This window comes from Ylistrum balloti, unplaced genomic scaffold, assembly GCF_031769215.1.
Source record: "Ylistrum balloti isolate Yb309-2 unplaced genomic scaffold, AGI_CSIRO_Ybal_v1 Utg370092, whole genome shotgun sequence".
NCBI classification, from domain to species: Eukaryota; Metazoa; Mollusca; class Bivalvia; order Pectinida; family Pectinidae; genus Ylistrum; species Ylistrum balloti.
Window position 1 is genome coordinate 992779 of NW_026782123.1, and position 17222 is coordinate 1010000.

Consider the following 17222-nt stretch of genomic DNA (forward strand, 5'->3'; position numbering starts at 1 on the left):
TCAGTCCTGTCAGATCTGTATTACATACAGGTCACATTAGTCCTGTGAGATCTGAGAGACTGTATAACAGTTACATTAGTATTATAAACAGGTCACACCAGTCCTGTCAGATCTGAGAGACTGTATAACAGTTACATTAGTATTATAAACAGGTCACACCAGTCCTGTCAGATCTGAGAGACTGTATAACAGTTACATTAGTATTATATACAGGTCACACCAGTCCTGTCAGATCTGAGAGTCTGTATAACATTATTTATAGAACACTTGTATTGTCATGTAGATAATGGAGACATTCAAATTTTACATCTCCTCCACTGCTAATGTTTAATATTGCTCTGTTTGAGTACTCTGGTCCTAGACATCCTCTGTTTGAGTACTCTGGTCCTAGACATCCTCTGTTTGAGTACTCTGGTCCTAGACATCCTCTGTTTGAGTACTCTGGTCCTAGACATCCTCTGTTTGAGTACTCTGGTCATAGACATCCTCTGTTTGAATACTTTCGTCCTATACATCCTCTGTTTGAGTACTCTGGTCCTAGACATCCTCTGTTTGAGTACTCTGGTCCTAGACATCCTCTGTTTGAGTACTCTGGTCCTAGACATCCTCTGTTTGAGTACTCTGGTCCTAGACATCCTCTGTTTGAGTACTCTGGTCCTAGACACCCTCTGTTTGAGTACTCTGGTCCTAGACATCCTCTGTTTGAGTACTCTAGTCATAGACATCCTCTGTTTGAGTACTCTGGTCCTAGACATCCTCTGTTTGAGTACTCTGGTCCTAGACATCCTCTGTTTGAGTACTCTGGTCCTAGACATCCTCTGTTTGAGTACTCTGGTCCTAGACATCCTCTGTTTGAGTACTCTGGTCCTAGACATCCTCTGTTTGAGTACTCTGGTCCTAGACATCCTCTGTTTGAGTACTCTGGTCCTAGACATCCTCTGTTTGAGTACTCTGGTCATAAACATCCTCTGTTTGAGTACTCTGGTCCTAGACATCCTCTGTTTGGGTACTCTGGTCATAGACATCCTCTGTTTGAGTACTCTGGTCATAGACATCCTCTGTTTGAGTACTCTGGTCCTAGACATCCTCTGTTTGAGTACTCTGGTGCTAGACATCCTCTGTTTGAGTACTCTGGTCCTATACATCCTCTGTTTGAGTACTCTGGTCCTAGACATCCTCTGTTTGAGTACTCTGGTCTGGTACTCCTAGACATCCTCTGTTTGAGTACTCTTGTCCTAGAGACCCTCTGTTTGAGTACTCTGGTGATAGACATCCTCTGTTTGAGTACTCTGGTCATAGACATCCTCTGTTTGAGTACTCTGGTCATAGACATCCTCTGTTTGGGTACTCTGGTCCTAGACATCCTCTGTTTGAGTACTCTGGTCATAGACATCCTCTGTTTGAGTACTCTGGTCCTAGACATCCTCTGTTTGAGTACTCTGGTCATAGACATCCTCTGTTTGAGTACTCTGGTCCTAGACATCCTCTGTTTGGGTACTCTGGTCATTGACGTCCTCTGTTTGGGTACTCTGGTCATCAACATCCTCTGTTTGAGTACTCTGGTCATCAACATCCTCTTGTTTGAGTACTCTGGTCATAGACATCCTCTGTTTGGGTACTCTGGTCATAGACATCCTCTGTTTGAGTACTCTGGTCATAGACATCCTCTGTTTGAGTACTCTGGTCATAGACATCCTCTGTTTGAGTACTCTGGTCATAGACATCCTCTGTTTGAGTACTCTGGTCATAGACATCCTCTGTTTGAGTACTCTGGTCCTAGACATCCTCTGTTTGAGTACTCTGGTCCTAGACATCCTCTGTTTGAGTACTCTGGTCCTAGAGACCCTCTGTTTGAGTACTCTGGTTTTGGACATTTATTGTTTGAGTACTCTGGTCATAGACATTCTCTGTTTTAGTACTATGGTCCTAGACATCCTCTGTTTGAGTACTCTGGTCCTAGACATCCTCTGTTTGAGTACTCTGGTCATAGACATCCTCTGTTTGAGTACTCTGGTCCTAGACATCCTCTCTGCTTGAGTACTCTGGTCCTAGACATCCTCTGTTTGTACTCTGGTACTCTGTCTGTTTGAGTACTCTGGTCTAGACATCCTCTTGTTTGAGTACTCATAGACATCCTCTGTTTGTGTACTCTGGTCATAAACATCCTCTGTTTGAGTACTCTGGTCATAGACATTTGTTTGAGTACTCTGGTCATAGACATCCTCTGTTTGAGTACTCTGGTCATAGACATCCTCTTTGTTTGGTGTTTGAGTAGACATCCTGTACTCTGGTCATAGACATCCTCTGTTTGAGTACTCTGGTCATAGACATCCTCTGTTTGAGTACTCTGGTCCTAGACATCCTCTGTTTGAGTACTCTGGTCCTAGACATCCTCTGTTTGAGTACTCTGGTCATAGACATCCTCTGTTTGGGTACTCTGGTCATAGACATCCTCTGTTTGAGTACTCTGGTCATAGACATCCTCTGTTTGAGTACTCTGGTCATAGACATCCTCTGTTTGAGTACTCTGGTCATAGACATCCTCTGTTTGAGTACTCTGGTCATAGACATCCTCTGTTTGAGTACTCTGGTCATAGACATCCTCTGTTTGAGTACTCTGGTCATAGACATCCTCTGTTTGGGTACTCTGGTCATAGACATCCTCTGTTTGAGTACTCTGGTCATAGACATCCTCTGTTTGAGTACTCTGGTCATAGACATCCTCTGTTTGAGTACTCTGGTCATAGACATCCTCTGTTTGGGTACTCTGGTCATTGACATCCTCTGTTTGGGTACTCTGGTCATCAACATCCTCTGTTTGAGTACTCTGGTCCTAGACACCCTCTGTTTGAGTACTGTGGTCCTAGACATCCTCTGTTTGAGTACTCTGGTCCTGTACATCCTCTGTTTGAATACTCTGGTCATAGACATCCTCTGTTTGGGTACTCTGGTCCTAGACATCCTCTGTTTGAGTACTCTGGTCATAGACATCCTCTGTTTGAGTACTCTGGTCATAGACATCCTCTGTTTGAGTACTCTGGTCATAGACATCCTCTGTTTGGGTACTCTGGTCATAGACATCCTCTGTTTGGGTACTCTTAATAATTACATCCTCTGACTTATTAATGTGGTATATATAAGAGTTCAAATGATAAGATGTCACTCGTATCAGGTAAGTGCCTATCTTTCTTTAACTTTTATTTTAAACTTTCGCCCATACAACACATATGTGCAACTATTTTCATATAGAATATTGTGAAGGGCTCCTAAGTTTGTTCAAATGAATGACCTTGACCTACTTTCACAGTTACAGATGTCAAATATCTTAAAATTTTCAAACAACTTCTCAATAATTGAATGGCCAAGATTTTTGGTATTTGAACTGTAACATGCTAGAATGAAGGGCTACACATTTGTTAAAGTGAATGACATTGACCTGCTTTCAAGGTCACAGGTGCCAGATATCCTGAAATCTTCAGACAGCTTCTTCTGAATAATCTGAAAGTCCAGAGGTGTGATATTGGTCCTGTAACATGCTTGGATGAAGGACTACGAAGTTTGTTAAATAAATGACCTTGAGCCACTTTCAAGGTCAAAGGCGTCAAATGTGTAATAATATTCAAATGACCTCACTGTAATAGAAAGGCCCAGAGATATGATATTGGGTCTGTAGCATGCTAGGATAAAGGGCTACCCAAGTTTGTTCAAATAAAAGACCATGACTTTGAAAGTTGTAGGTGTCTAAGGTGTCGAATGTGTGAGTATTTGTGTACATTTTCAATTGGAATTACAAAACAGGTTGAAATTTTGTTGTCTAGGGGATTCAGTGTTTTGAAAGTTTAATTGAGGGCCCTAAGACTTTGATGCCTTGAAATTTCTGCAGTGTCCTTCAAATCCACACTTGCTACAAACAATACTTCAGGCTTTAATCTGTGTGCTAGATATTAGATAATGCAGTTTTGTTATGTTTGAGTTTGTCATTTATTCAAAACAGAAATTCAACTCAGGTGACGATTAAGGTCTGTGGGCCTCTTGTTTTTGCTGTTTCAGATAGTGATCAAGCGTCTGGGTACCTGGAGCACCTTCAGGCACGTCTGTGGGAACAGGGAGACCACTCTCAGGATGACGACATCACATCTATTATGGCTATGTTAGACAGTCCATTATTCCGGCAGCTCCTCACACTGCAAGAGTCCTTAACAGAACTTAAACAGGTTGCAAACACTTATCCTGTGAATGATGAAACATTTGAGATCTCTCTGACAGGGGAGTTAATCCTGAACATGCCTCCAGATAGCATCAACAGTAGTAACCATCATGAGCAGCCCTTCAGCGAGAGTATGGTGGATACCCTTAACTACACAGGGGTTGAGAACCCAATTGTGACTCCGGCTTACAACCTAGAATTCCAGAGGGCTCTGGAGCGGGCTTCCCAGGGCAGGCAAATAGAAATTATCAAACTTTTCAAGCCAGAGAACAGCAGTCTTGGCTTCAGTGTTGTGGGCCCCAAGAGAATGGAGAACCAGGTAGACATGGGAATCTATGTCCAGGAGATTCAGCCAGTAGGCATTGCTGCAAGGTAGGACCTCTCTTCTTTATATAGAGCTGTAACAGTTAATCACAGAATACTTACCTACCATTGTATAGCATTACAATATGGCAAGGAAACATCACATTGTAATTTTATTTATCAAAATCTTATTTGTGGTTTCAACAAATCCATCACAATAAGCACATCTATGAACATCTCACAATATATGTGTTTGGGCCATTTGATTTAGTGTTTAAAACTCCAATGATGTGCCATTGAGTTTGTGCCATACTATGATGAATCATCTGTTGTCTTGTCATCTGTTGTCCTTCTGTCGGTCATGTTCTAGAAAACTTTAAGTAACTGGGAACTGATATTTGAACGGAAAGTACCTGTGTTGAAGCATGCTATATTTTCCTTATTCCAATGACCTTGAGCTATTTTCAAGGTAACTGGAAACAAATATGTTTTAACTTTAAAGACAGATTCTTCTCTAGTTCCAAAACATTAAAGAATCAGTTTCCCAGTTTCACACATGACCCAGAGTCCAATTATTATGCCAGATAATACTTACAGAATAGACTGCTATGCATTTTCCTTGCTTGAATAACATTGACCTATTTTTAGGTATCAGGGTCAAGTATGACAAAAACAACTTTTTAAAATCATCTTGATTTTTACAGGAGAGTTAGTGTATAATAGATTTTACTTAATTAAATGATCTTCAAATTCACAATGGCCACTTATGCTGAAAATAATACACCTTTTCTTGAAATCATTACAGTATTTGTCATATCATGAAGACTCTATTTAATTTCTTCAATAAAAACTTGAACAAGGACTATAAAAAACATAATGATTATTTATTCTTATTATTTGCTTTAATATCCATAGACAGGCTCTTTGGGATTGTTTTTTTTTTTTTTTTTTTTGAAAATCTGTGTATCAACTACTGTATTATGGTTCTATCAAATGGAGGTGTGGAGTATCATCAGGGTGTAGGGGATTACATACTAAAACATTCAGTGAGTGTGGAGTATCATCAGGGTGTAGGGGATTACATACTAAAACATTCAGTGAGTGTGGAGTATCACCAGGGTGTAGGGGATTAAGTACTGAAACATTCAGTGAGTGTGGAGTATCACCAGGGTGTAGGGGATTAAGTACTGAAACATTCAGGATATGTGGAGTATCACCAGGGTGTAGGGGATTACATACTAAAACATTCAGTGAGTGTGGAGTATCACCAGGGTGTAGGGGATTAAGTACTGAAACATTCAGTGAGTGTGGAATATCACTAGGGTGTAGGGGATTAAGTATTGAAATATTAATGAGATGTTGTGTATCACCAGGGTGTAGGGGATGAAGTACTGAAAGATTCAGGGAGTGTAGAGTATCACCAGGGTGTAGGGGATTAAGTACTGAAACAATCAATAAGTGTGGAGTATCACCTGAGTGTAGGGGATTAAGTACTGAAACATTCAGGATATGTGGAGTATCACCTAAGTGTAGGGGATTAAGTGCTGAAACATTCAGTGAGTGTGGAGTATCACCAGGGTGTAGGGGATTAAGTACTGAAACATTCAGTGAGTGTGGAGTATCACCAGGGTGTAGGGGATTAAGTACTGAAACATTCAGTGAGTGTGGAGTATCACCTAAGTGTAGGGGATTAAGTGCTGAAACATTCAGGGAGTGTGGAGTATCACCTGAGTGTAGGGGATTAAGTGCTGAAACATTCAGTGAGTGTGGAGTATCACTTGAGTGTAGGGGATTACATACTAAAACATTCAGGGAGTGTGGAGTATCACCTGAGCGAGGGGATTAAGGACTGAAACATTCAGTGAGTGTGAAGTATCACCAGGGTGTAGGGGATTAAGTACTGAAACATTCAGGATATGTGGAGTATCACCTAAGTGTAGGGGATGAAGTACTGAAACATTCAGGGAGTGTGTAGTATCACCTGAGTGTAGGGGATTAAGTACTAAAACATTCAGTGAGTGTGGAGTATCATCAGGGTGTAGGGGATTACATATTAAAACATTCAGTGAGTGTGCAGTATCACCAGGGTGTAGGGGATTAAGTGCTGAAACATTCAGGGCGTGTGGAGTATCACTTGAGTGTAGGGGATTACATACGAAAATATTCAGTGAGTGTGGAATATCATCTGAATGTAGGGGATAAAGTACTGAAACATTCAGGATATGTGGAGTATCACCAGAGTGTAGGGGATTAAGTGCTGAAACATTCAGTGAGTGTTGAGTATCACCAGGGTGTAGGGGATTAAGTACTGAAACATTCAGTGAGTGTGCAGTATCACCAGGGTGTAGGGGATAAAGTACTGAAACATTCAGGATATGTGGAGTATCACCAGAGTGTAGGGGATTAAGTGCTGAAACATTCAGTGAGTGTTGAGTATCACCAGGGTGTAGGGGATTAAGTACTGAAACATTCAGTGAGTGTGGAGTATCACCTAAGTGTAGGGGATTAAGTGCTGAAACATTCAGGGAGTGTGGAGTATCACCTGAGTGTAGGGGATTAAGTGCTGAAACATTCAGTGAGTGTGGAGTATCACTTGAGTGTAGGGGATTACATACTAAAACATTCAGGGAGTGTGGAGTATCACCTGAGCGAGGGGATTAAGGACTGAAACATTCAGTGAGTGTGAAGTATCACCAGGGTGTAGGGGATTAAGTACTGAAACATTCAGGATATGTGGAGTATCACCTAAGTGTAGGGGATTAAGTACTAAAACATTCAGGGCGTGTGGAGTATCACTTGAGTGTAGGGGATTACATACTTAAACATTCAGTGAGTGTGGAGTATCATCTGAGTGTAGAGGATTAAGTACTGAAACATTCAGGGAGTGTGGAGTATCACCAGGGTGTAGAGGATTAAGTGCTGAAACATTCAGGGCGTGTGGAGTATCACTTGAGTGTAGGGGATTACATACGAAAACATTCAGTGAGTGTGGAATATCATCTGAATGTAGGGGATAAAGTACTGAAACATTCAGGATATGTGGAGTATCACCAGAGTGTAGGGGATTAAGTGCTGAAACATTCAGTGAGTGTGGAGTATCACCAGGGTGTAGGGGATTAAGTACTGAAACATTCAGGGAGTGTGGAGTATCACCTGAGTGTAGGGGATTAAGTACTGAAATATTAATGAGGTGTGGAGTATCACCAGGGAGTAGGGGATTAAGTACGGAAACATTAATGAGGTGTGGAGTATCCCCAGAGTGTAGGGGATTAAGTACTGAAACATTCAGGAAGTGTGGAGTATCACCTGAGTGTAGGGGATTACATACTGAAATATTAATGAGGTGTATAGGGGATTAAGAGATTTAATTTGTTACAATAACCTTTTTAACAAATTGGGATGTATTTGAGGTGATATAGTAAGCCAACTTGTAACAAAACCATTTGTAATAAATGAACTTTTTTTATTCTGTCAAATACAAAGCAATGTCCAGTTTACCAAAGTGAGGATCTGCAACCCCTCAATAACAGAATTACTGCCCTTTGTTAAAATTTTGTTGCTGGAACATAACTTTGCTTGTATTAAAACTGGGATAATGAAACTTTTATGCATTGGTCATACTAAGAGGATGTACAGTACACCAGACTCAGTGCCTGAAACCCAATATTTATAGAATTATTGCCCTTTCTTAAAATTTTTGTCCAATAAAATTGTTTTTTGAGTGTATTCATCAGTTTACTGATACTCTTGTCTAGGAAGTGAGATTCTTCCATCAAATTTATTTTCTTTAGTAATTAAAATGGATTTATGTCTTCATGCTCTTGAATACCCGGGCGTGCCTGTCTATTGAGGTAATTAAGTGATTGTATCAGTTACCAATTAAATGGTTGTATCAGTTACCCGACACAAATTAGTTTATCACACTTTGATGTGACTTCATCTGGATGATAATTCAGTGTTTTGAATGTAAAACAATCCAGCCAAAATTTACATTCTGTTTTTTTAACATGATAACGATCAGTATTGCCAGCTCGTCCGCTTTCCTCAGGTTATACCGGTATTTAGACGGCCGTCAGTGATTTACCCATTTGACAGGTCAGGTTATCAAATAACCTGCGTTTTCACTCAAGATTACTTGCTTTGGAATACCTCAAGATAGTCTTGCTCAACCAGACTCTTGTTGTCAGTACACCTGCATATACCATGATCAAGCATTTGATTGAGCTAGACCAGGATATTAGATATAATGGCATAATGAGAGAGACAGAGAAACCTTTGTTTAAAAAAGATGGATAAGTTTGATTTGTTTTGAAGATGTAGACATTTCCTATTGTAAGTGATTGCTGCCAGAGGCTGCTGAAGTCAACAGGTTTAAGATTTAAGAAACTTTTTTTTTTTTAGATAATCCCAATTTATCTAGTCTGGAAGTTTTAAGCTTCATTACACTGGACTAAGATATGTTTAACTGTGTGTCAATATGAGGGTTATAGAATTGTTGCTACCCATTTTAATGTTAGCAGGTCATGGCTGAATTGGGACAATATTTACCAGTTAATAAACATTTTAGAAAGTTTCCACCAGAAGTATCCATAATCTTTTGTCTTAAGTGTTGGGGACAAGATTTTTAGCTCACCTGGCCCAATGGCACAGTGTCTGTTATCAGGCTGTCATCCATTGTTAGTATGGCATCAACTTTTCCATTTAAATGACTTCTTCTCAATAAGCAGCAAACCAAATGTCATGGCATTTGGCAAGTGTACATAGACCTTTTACTGTATTCACAGCCAGATTGAACAGCTGTTGATGGTCATCATTTTTCGACTGAACAACTGTGTTTTATGAAATGCTAAATGTAAAGAGAGATGTAGAGTGATTTATTTAAATCATTACCTTGTATTATTACTTCACAAATAAAATCAACAGTTATTCATAGTAATAATGTTACAAATCTATCATCAGTTCACATGAACAAATCTATCATCAGTTCACATGAACAAATCTATCATCAGTTCACATGAACAAATCTATCATCAGTTCACATGAACAAATCTATCATCAGTTCACATGAACAAATCTATCATCAGTTTACATGAACAAATCTATCATCAGTTCACATGAACAAATCTATCATCAGTTCACATGAACAAATCTATCATCAGTTCACATGAACAAATCTATCATCAGTTCACATGAACAAATCTATCATCAGTTCACGCAAACAAACCTGTCATCAGTTCACGCGAACAAACCTATCATCAGTTCACGCAAACAAACCTGTCATCAGTTCACGCGAACAAACCTGTCATCAGTTCATGCGAACAAATCTATCATCAGATTAAGCAAACAAATCTATCATCAGCTCACACGAACAAATCTATTGTCAGCTCAGGCTATGATACAATGACTATCTCATCTTACCCCACAGGCATTTTGTTACTGATCGTCAAATCCATGAAAGTAGGATGACCTTATCATGTGATCAATCATGTGATCAATCATGTAAACTGTTCAGCCTGCTTGATAGTAAAATATTGTTTGGTGATGTTTGTAAACTTCAATTGAGGTAAAAAATGTTGCTGCCATGAAAATATATACATAAACAACACAGTTGATGATATACATGTGTGAACCACGTTATTATTGGCCAGATTTATTTTCCGTGTGACAAATTATACATCTTCTGACTCTGTGATAATAGTTGTCGCCTTTTAAGATGATATGACCCAAATACCCCAGTATGTTAGAGTTACCTATATCGGATTAGGAAGGAAGCAATTTTATACCTGTCATAAGCTATTGTAAACAATCAACATGGCTGCATGTACCAAACTACTGGTCAGTTTAAATATCTCGTCATTACTATGTTTCCTCTGATGTATGATTTTGTCAGTATATCAGTAGGTAAGAATACTGATGGTCCCCTGGATGTATGATTTTGTCAGTATATCAGTAGGTAAGAATACTGATGGTCCCCTGGATGAATGATTTTGTCAGTATATCAGTAGGTAAGAATACTGATGGTCCCCTGGATGTATGATTTTGTCAGTATATCAGTAGGTAAGAATACTGATGGTCCCTTGGATGTATGATTTTGTCAGTATATCAGTAAGTAAGAATACTGATGGTCCCCTTATCAGTAGGTAAGAATACTGATGGTCCCCTGGATGTATGATTTTGTCAGTATATCAGTAGGTAAGAATACTGATGGTCCCCTGGATGTATGAATTTGTCAGTATATCAGTAGGTAAGAATACCGATGGTCCCCTGGATGTATGATTTTGTCAGTATATCAGTGGTAAGAATACTGATGGTCCCCTGGATGTATGATTTTGTCAGTATATCAGTAGGTAAGAATACCGATGGTCCCCTGGATGTATGATTTTGTCAGTATATCAGTAGGTAAGAATACTGATGGTCCCCTGGATGTATGATTTTGTCAGTATATCAGTAGGTAAGAATACCGATGGTCCCCTGGATGTATGATTTTGTCAGTATATCAGTAGGTAAGAATACTGATGGTCCCCTGGATGTATGATTTTGTCAGTATATCAGTAGGTAAGAATACTGATGGTCCCCTGGATGTATGATTTTGTCAGTATATCAGTAGGTAAGAATACTGATGGTCCCCTGGATGTATGATTTTGTCAGTATATCAGTAGGTAAGAATACTGATGGTCCCCTGGATGTATGATTTTGTCAGTATATCAGTAGGTAAGAATACTGATGGTCCCCTGGATGATGTCAGTATGATTTTGTCAGTATATCAGTAGGTAAGAATACTGATGGTCCCCTGGATGTATGATTTTGTCAGTATATCAGTAGGTAAGAATACTGATGGTCCCCTGGATGTATGATTTTGTCAGTATATCAGTAGGTAAGAATACTGATGGTCCCCTGGATGTATGATTTTGTCAGTATATCAGTAGGTAAGAATACTGATGGTCCCCTGGATGTATGATTTTGTCAGTATATCATGGTCCCCTGGATGTATGATTTTGTCAGTATATCAGTAGGTAAGAATACTGATGGTATGATTTTGTCAGTATATCAGTGGATGATGTATGATTTTGTCAGTATATCAGTAGGTAAGAATACTGATGGTACCCTGGATGTATGATTTTGTCAGTATATCAGTAGGTAAGAATACTGATGGTCCCCTGGATGTATGATTTTGTCAGTATATCAGTAGGTAAGAATACTGATGGTCCCCTGGATGTATGATTTTGTCAGTATATCAGTAGGTAAGAATACTGATGGTCCCCTGGATGTATGATTTTGTCAGTATATCAGTAGGTAAGAATACTGATGGTCCCCTGGATGTATGATTTTGTCAGTATATCAGTAGGTAAGAATACTGATGGTCCCCTGGATGTATGATTTTGTCAGTATATCAGTAGGTAAGAATACTGATGGTCCCCTGGATGTATGATTTTGTCAGTATATCAGTAGGTAAGAATACTGATGGTCCCTTGGATGTATGATTTTGTCAGTATATCAGTAGGTAAGAATACTGATGGTCCCCTGGATGTATGATTTTGTCAGTATATCAGTAGGTAAGAATACTGATGGTCCCCTGGATGTATGATTTTGTCAGTATATCAGTAGGTAAGAATACTGATGGTCCCCTGGATGTATGATTTTGTCAGTATATCAGTAGGTAAGAATACTGATGGTCCCCTGGATGTATGATTTTGTCAGTATATCAGTAGGTAAGAATACTGATGGTCCCCTGGATGTATGATTTTGTCAGTATATCAGTAGGTAAGAATACTGATGGTCCCCTGGATGTATGATTTTGTCAGTATATCAGTAGGTAAGAATACTGATGGTCCCCTGGATGTATGATTTTGTCAGTATATCAGTAGGTAAGAATACTGATGGTCCCCTGGATGTATGATTTTGTCAGTATATCAGTAGGTAAGAATACTGATGGTCCCCTGGATGTATGATTTTGTCAGTATATCAGTAGGTAAGAATACTGATGGTCCCCTGGATGTATGATTTTGTCAGTATATCAGTAGGTAAGAATACTGATGGTCCCCTGGATGTATGATTTTGTCAGTATATCAGTAGGTAAGAATACTGATGGTCCCCTGGATGTATGATTTTGTCAGTATATCAGTAGGTAAGAATACTGATGGTCCCCTGGATGTATGATTTTGTCAGTATATCAGTAGGTAAGAATACTGATGGTCCCCTGGATGTATGATTTTGTCAGTATATCAGTAGGTAAGAATACTGATGGTCCCCTGGATGTATGATTTTGTCAGTATATCCTGATGGTCCCCTGGATGTATGATTTTGTCAGTATATCAGTAGGTAAGAATACTGATGGTCCCCTGGATGTATGATTTTGTCAGTATATCAGTAGGTAAGAATACTGATGGTCCCCTGGATGTATGATTTTGTCAGTATATCAGTAGGTAAGAATACTGATGGTCCCCTGGATGTATGATTTTGTCAGTATATCAGTAGGTAAGAATACTGATGGTCCCCTGGATGTATGATTTTGTCAGTATATCAGTAGGTAAGAATACTGATGGTCCCCTGGATGTATGATTTTGTCAGTATATCAGTAGGTAAGAATACTGATGGTCCCCTTGATGTATGATTTTGTCAGTATATCAGTAGGTAAGAATACTGATGGTCCCCTGGATGTATGATTTTGTCAGTATATCAGTAGGTAAGAATACTGATGGTCCCCTGGATGTATGATTTTGTCAGTATATCAGTAGGTAAGAATACTGATGGTCCCCTGGATGTATGATTTTGTCAGTATATCAGTAGGTAAGAATACTGATGGTCCCTTGGATGTATGATTTTGTCTTGGATGTATGAGTATATCAGTGATTTTGTCAGTATACTGATGGTCCCTTGGATGTATGATTTTGTCAGTATATCAGTAGGTAAGAATACTGATGGTCCCTTGGATGTATGATTTTGTCAGTATATCAGTAGGTAAGAATACTGATGGTCCCCTGGATGTATGATTTTGTCAGTATATCAGTAGGTAAGAATACTGATGGTCCCCTGGATGTATGATTTTGTCAGTATATCAGTAGGTAAGAATACTGATGGTCCCCTGGATGTATGATTTTGTCAGTATATCAGTAGGTAAGAATACTGATGGTCCCCTGGATGTATGATTTTGTCAGTATATCAGTAGGTAAGAATACTGATGGTCCCTTGGATGTATGATTTTGTCAGTATATCAGTAGGTAAGAATACTGATGGTCCCCTTGATGTATGATTTTGTCAGTATATCAGTAGGTAAGAATACTGATGGTCCCTTGGATGTATGATTTTGTCAGTATATCAGTAGGTAAGAATACTGATGGTCCCTTGGATGTATGATTTTGTCAGTATATCAGTAGGTAAGAATACTGATGGTCCCCTATTTAATGTATTATATAAGGTACAGAGGCTGATTGATTTAATGTTGTATGCCCATATTCCACTGTAATGCTTTGTCACATGGTGTCATTTGTCCCTAAAATCATGTGATGTGTTGATGAGAGTTTGCTCAATGCACAAGGTTCCAATAAAGATTAAAAATTGTCTTCAATGGAAATAACACCTAATGAGCTCACATACAAAAATGTGTGGCCAGTGAGCTTATACTACAATGTGGTTTTCAACCATTAATGGCAAATTCCTTGCAAATAAAAACAATTTTTGAAATTAAATTTTTTTTTTAAATATGAAAGAACAGCGCAGTAAAGTTGAAAAAAAATTAATAAAACAGAAAACTTTATTGTTGATCTGCATGCATCTTCCAATTTCCATTAATACAGCATTTATGTAGTGATTTTGTGTATGTTTTGGTGTATGACAGCAAACTTCAATAATTTTGTAGTTTTGTGTTTTTATAAAACTATTTATTAAACTTGTAGACTTATTTGATTTTTGTTTCTGTTCATTTCAATCAATCGGTACTTGTGTAGTAATATAACATTGTGGACAAATTGAAGGATTGAGGGAAAGTGACAGAATGTAAAGAGAAAAGTACGATCAGTTCCTTATGTAATACACTGTTTCAAATACTGAAACTTAAAAGTACTTATCTAACTTCTATCCAGAACTCGATGATTTATCTGCTGTTTTGTCCACAATAAAAAAATAGCTAATACATGGTGGCCAGTTTTCTGTGTACCAGTTATCTCCCTTCTGCCATGCATGCTGTCCCTATTTTGACAGGTGGCAGTAGTATGTGGATCAATAGATCGTTATTGAAGAGCCATGATTACAGAAAGTGTGCTGCTGTATAGCTGTGTGTTGAAATGCTCCCATTATGCACACTGTCCTTCTCTCTACCAACAAGCTATAGTGTGTTTCACCGGTTTGGTATGAATTATTGAGTGTTCTATAAAACTACTAGGGTTTTGGTAGAGCTTAGCAAATGAAGCCATGTTTAATGTATGTAATAAAATAATGAAAGAAAAGCAAAAGTATGTTGTTTTGGGAGTGGATAACTTGTGCCATGTGGTGAGTGTTGAGCGGCTGCTAGACTGTGATATTGGACGATGTGCCTTGATATATGTGTAATAGAAAGATATACACACAGGCTAAGGTATTGATCTGGGGGAATACTGCCTTATAGAGCAGTAGCCTTGTGTGTCAAGCACGCACACACCTACACCATTGGCACACGTGCCACTCTGGCTTGCAATCACTCTGGGTCACAGAATCGTAGTCATCCCTTGGGGTTCACAGGATCACTTGCCTCTGAATCAAAGATTGCTGTCATAGTGTCCCAAATCAACACCTGCTCATCAACGTAAGGTTGAGGGGTTCTTATTATATACATCAACAATGTGTGATTTTGAACTGTGTCATTGTGTACAACCTATATCCAAGAAGTAGAGCTGGAGTCCCAAACATCAGTATCTGCATGTCTGGAGTCAAGCTTTGACACCAATGGTGAATATATTTACAGAAGTGACATAGCTGTGGAGACAGGGTTTGGTAGCACAGGTACCTCACAGATGTAGCCTGTTGCACCTTTATTATCATCTGAAATATACACACACGTCTTCAAATTTACAGGCTGCATTCATTGTTTTGAAGAATATTTTTGTGGTTGGATGAACATCAGCTGTTGAATCTTCATCACTAGTGTATGTGATGTGGTGATATTTTGTTAAATAAAAAGTGCGATATGTTATTTCTTTTTTATAGGAAATACATTGTAGTATGAGAGAATGTATTTTGTGACATTTGTTCCTGATGTTACCACATAAAGTCTGCTAATAACATCTCAAAACCTAGGACAGGACCCTTGTAACATCTGTGTTACATAGTGCTGGTACTTATTGAAAAGTCAAACTGTATGTGCTGTTGACATTGAACCAGAAAATCCAGGGAGTGATGACTTTTTGTAGGCTGCAGGTATTGTAAGCTTCTATAGTGGTGATCCCCTAAACATCAGCTGATCTCAGTCAGTGTGTAATGTTGTGATGTGTAGCCTGTTGGTGAAGGAGATGACCAGTCATCCACACTATCTGATATGGCCACTAAACAAAAACAAATAGTTGTTGGTGTTTTGGATCAGATGAATCGTGGCTTCATAGAAAAACCAGGACAGACTGTAGGAATATACAAATACCAGGAATTGCTGTGGATATATACAAAAACAAAGGCTCATAGTGGATACATACAAAAATAATGACTCACAGTGGATACATACAAAAACAAGGACTCATTAAATACATGCAAAAGCATGGACACATTTTGGATACATACATAAAAAAGGACTCCTAGTGGTTACATACATAAAAAAGGACTCCTAGTGGTTACATACATAAAAAAGGAATCATCTAATATTATATAATCCTAGACCCTTATTGAAGTGAGAGTGACGATAATCAGAAATATGCTTATCAGACAGTGATCACTATCAGTGGAAGTTGATGTAGACAGGTATATATTTAAACGATACTGTTCTCCAATGTTTTCTTGAATGTCTCTCTTACACCAGTATTAAGCTTCATAAGAGGATTCAAGTTGACTGTTTTCCTAGTTGTACTGTTTATACACATGTTTGTTAACTGGACACTAAAGCATTGTCAGAGAACAAAAGGTATCTACAAGATTGCAGCGTTGTCTGAGTTTTAGTTTGATTATTGTGATAGACAATAGAAACAATTATGGCCTTATACTAATTGAGTACCTGTTGGGATGGAAGTGGTACAAACCTTCATGGCCACCTGCAATTGGTCTGTACCATCTTGTCAAAAGGCCTGTGTCAACATACTATCTTTGAAGTCTTCTTGTTAGCTGCACTCTGTTGATTTGTGAAACAAGTTTAGCTTTATGAAGCAAAATGAACTATGCATTAAATTTGTGTAACAAGTATTTGAAGGAATTATTCTGTGGAGTGTTACAACAAGTGTCAGAGTACGAAGGAAGTTTAAAGTATGCTGGAGTATGATGCTTTAAAAACATAGCATCTGCTTGTTGACAATGCTACTTCACCCATTCATCATTAAATCAAGGATACAAATTTGATTGTGTATATATTGAATTTTGATTGAATGTAGCCATCTGCACTACCAGTGGTGGGCGAGACCTTGGAACTTCTATGAAGACCAGCGTTAATTATGATTATGTAAGTCCATGTTTGTATGAACTAAGTGCCAGTCTGTAGTTAAAAAATCATGAGGGTAACAGGGTGCCATTGGATTGTAGAGAAGGATGTCAGTTCTAAAATCCA

General features: G+C 38.6%; 2 protein-coding genes across 2 annotated transcripts in view; one reads left to right on the forward strand and one right to left on the reverse strand.

The window, feature by feature from the left end:
* Positions 1–2383: 2383 nt before the first annotated feature.
* On the reverse strand, positions 2384–3081 carry LOC132549948 (uncharacterized). The gene is made up of 2 exons (XM_060213934.1): positions 2977–3081; positions 2384–2797 (listed from the first exon to the last, which is right to left on the reverse strand). The coding sequence occupies exons 1-2, from the start codon at positions 3079–3081 to the stop codon at positions 2384–2386; spliced, it is 519 nt and encodes a 172-aa protein (XP_060069917.1).
* A 75-nt stretch (positions 3082–3156) lies between these two features.
* Positions 3157–17222, forward strand: part of LOC132549949 (multiple PDZ domain protein-like) — a gene marked incomplete at its 3' end in the record, with an annotated part of 154360 nt that continues 140294 nt past the window's right edge. The window contains exons 1-2 of the mRNA XM_060213935.1: positions 3157–3172; positions 4051–4579. Coding sequence (XP_060069918.1) covers positions 3157–3172; positions 4051–4579 — 545 coding nt within the window. The remainder of the gene's footprint in view (positions 3173–4050; positions 4580–17222) is intronic.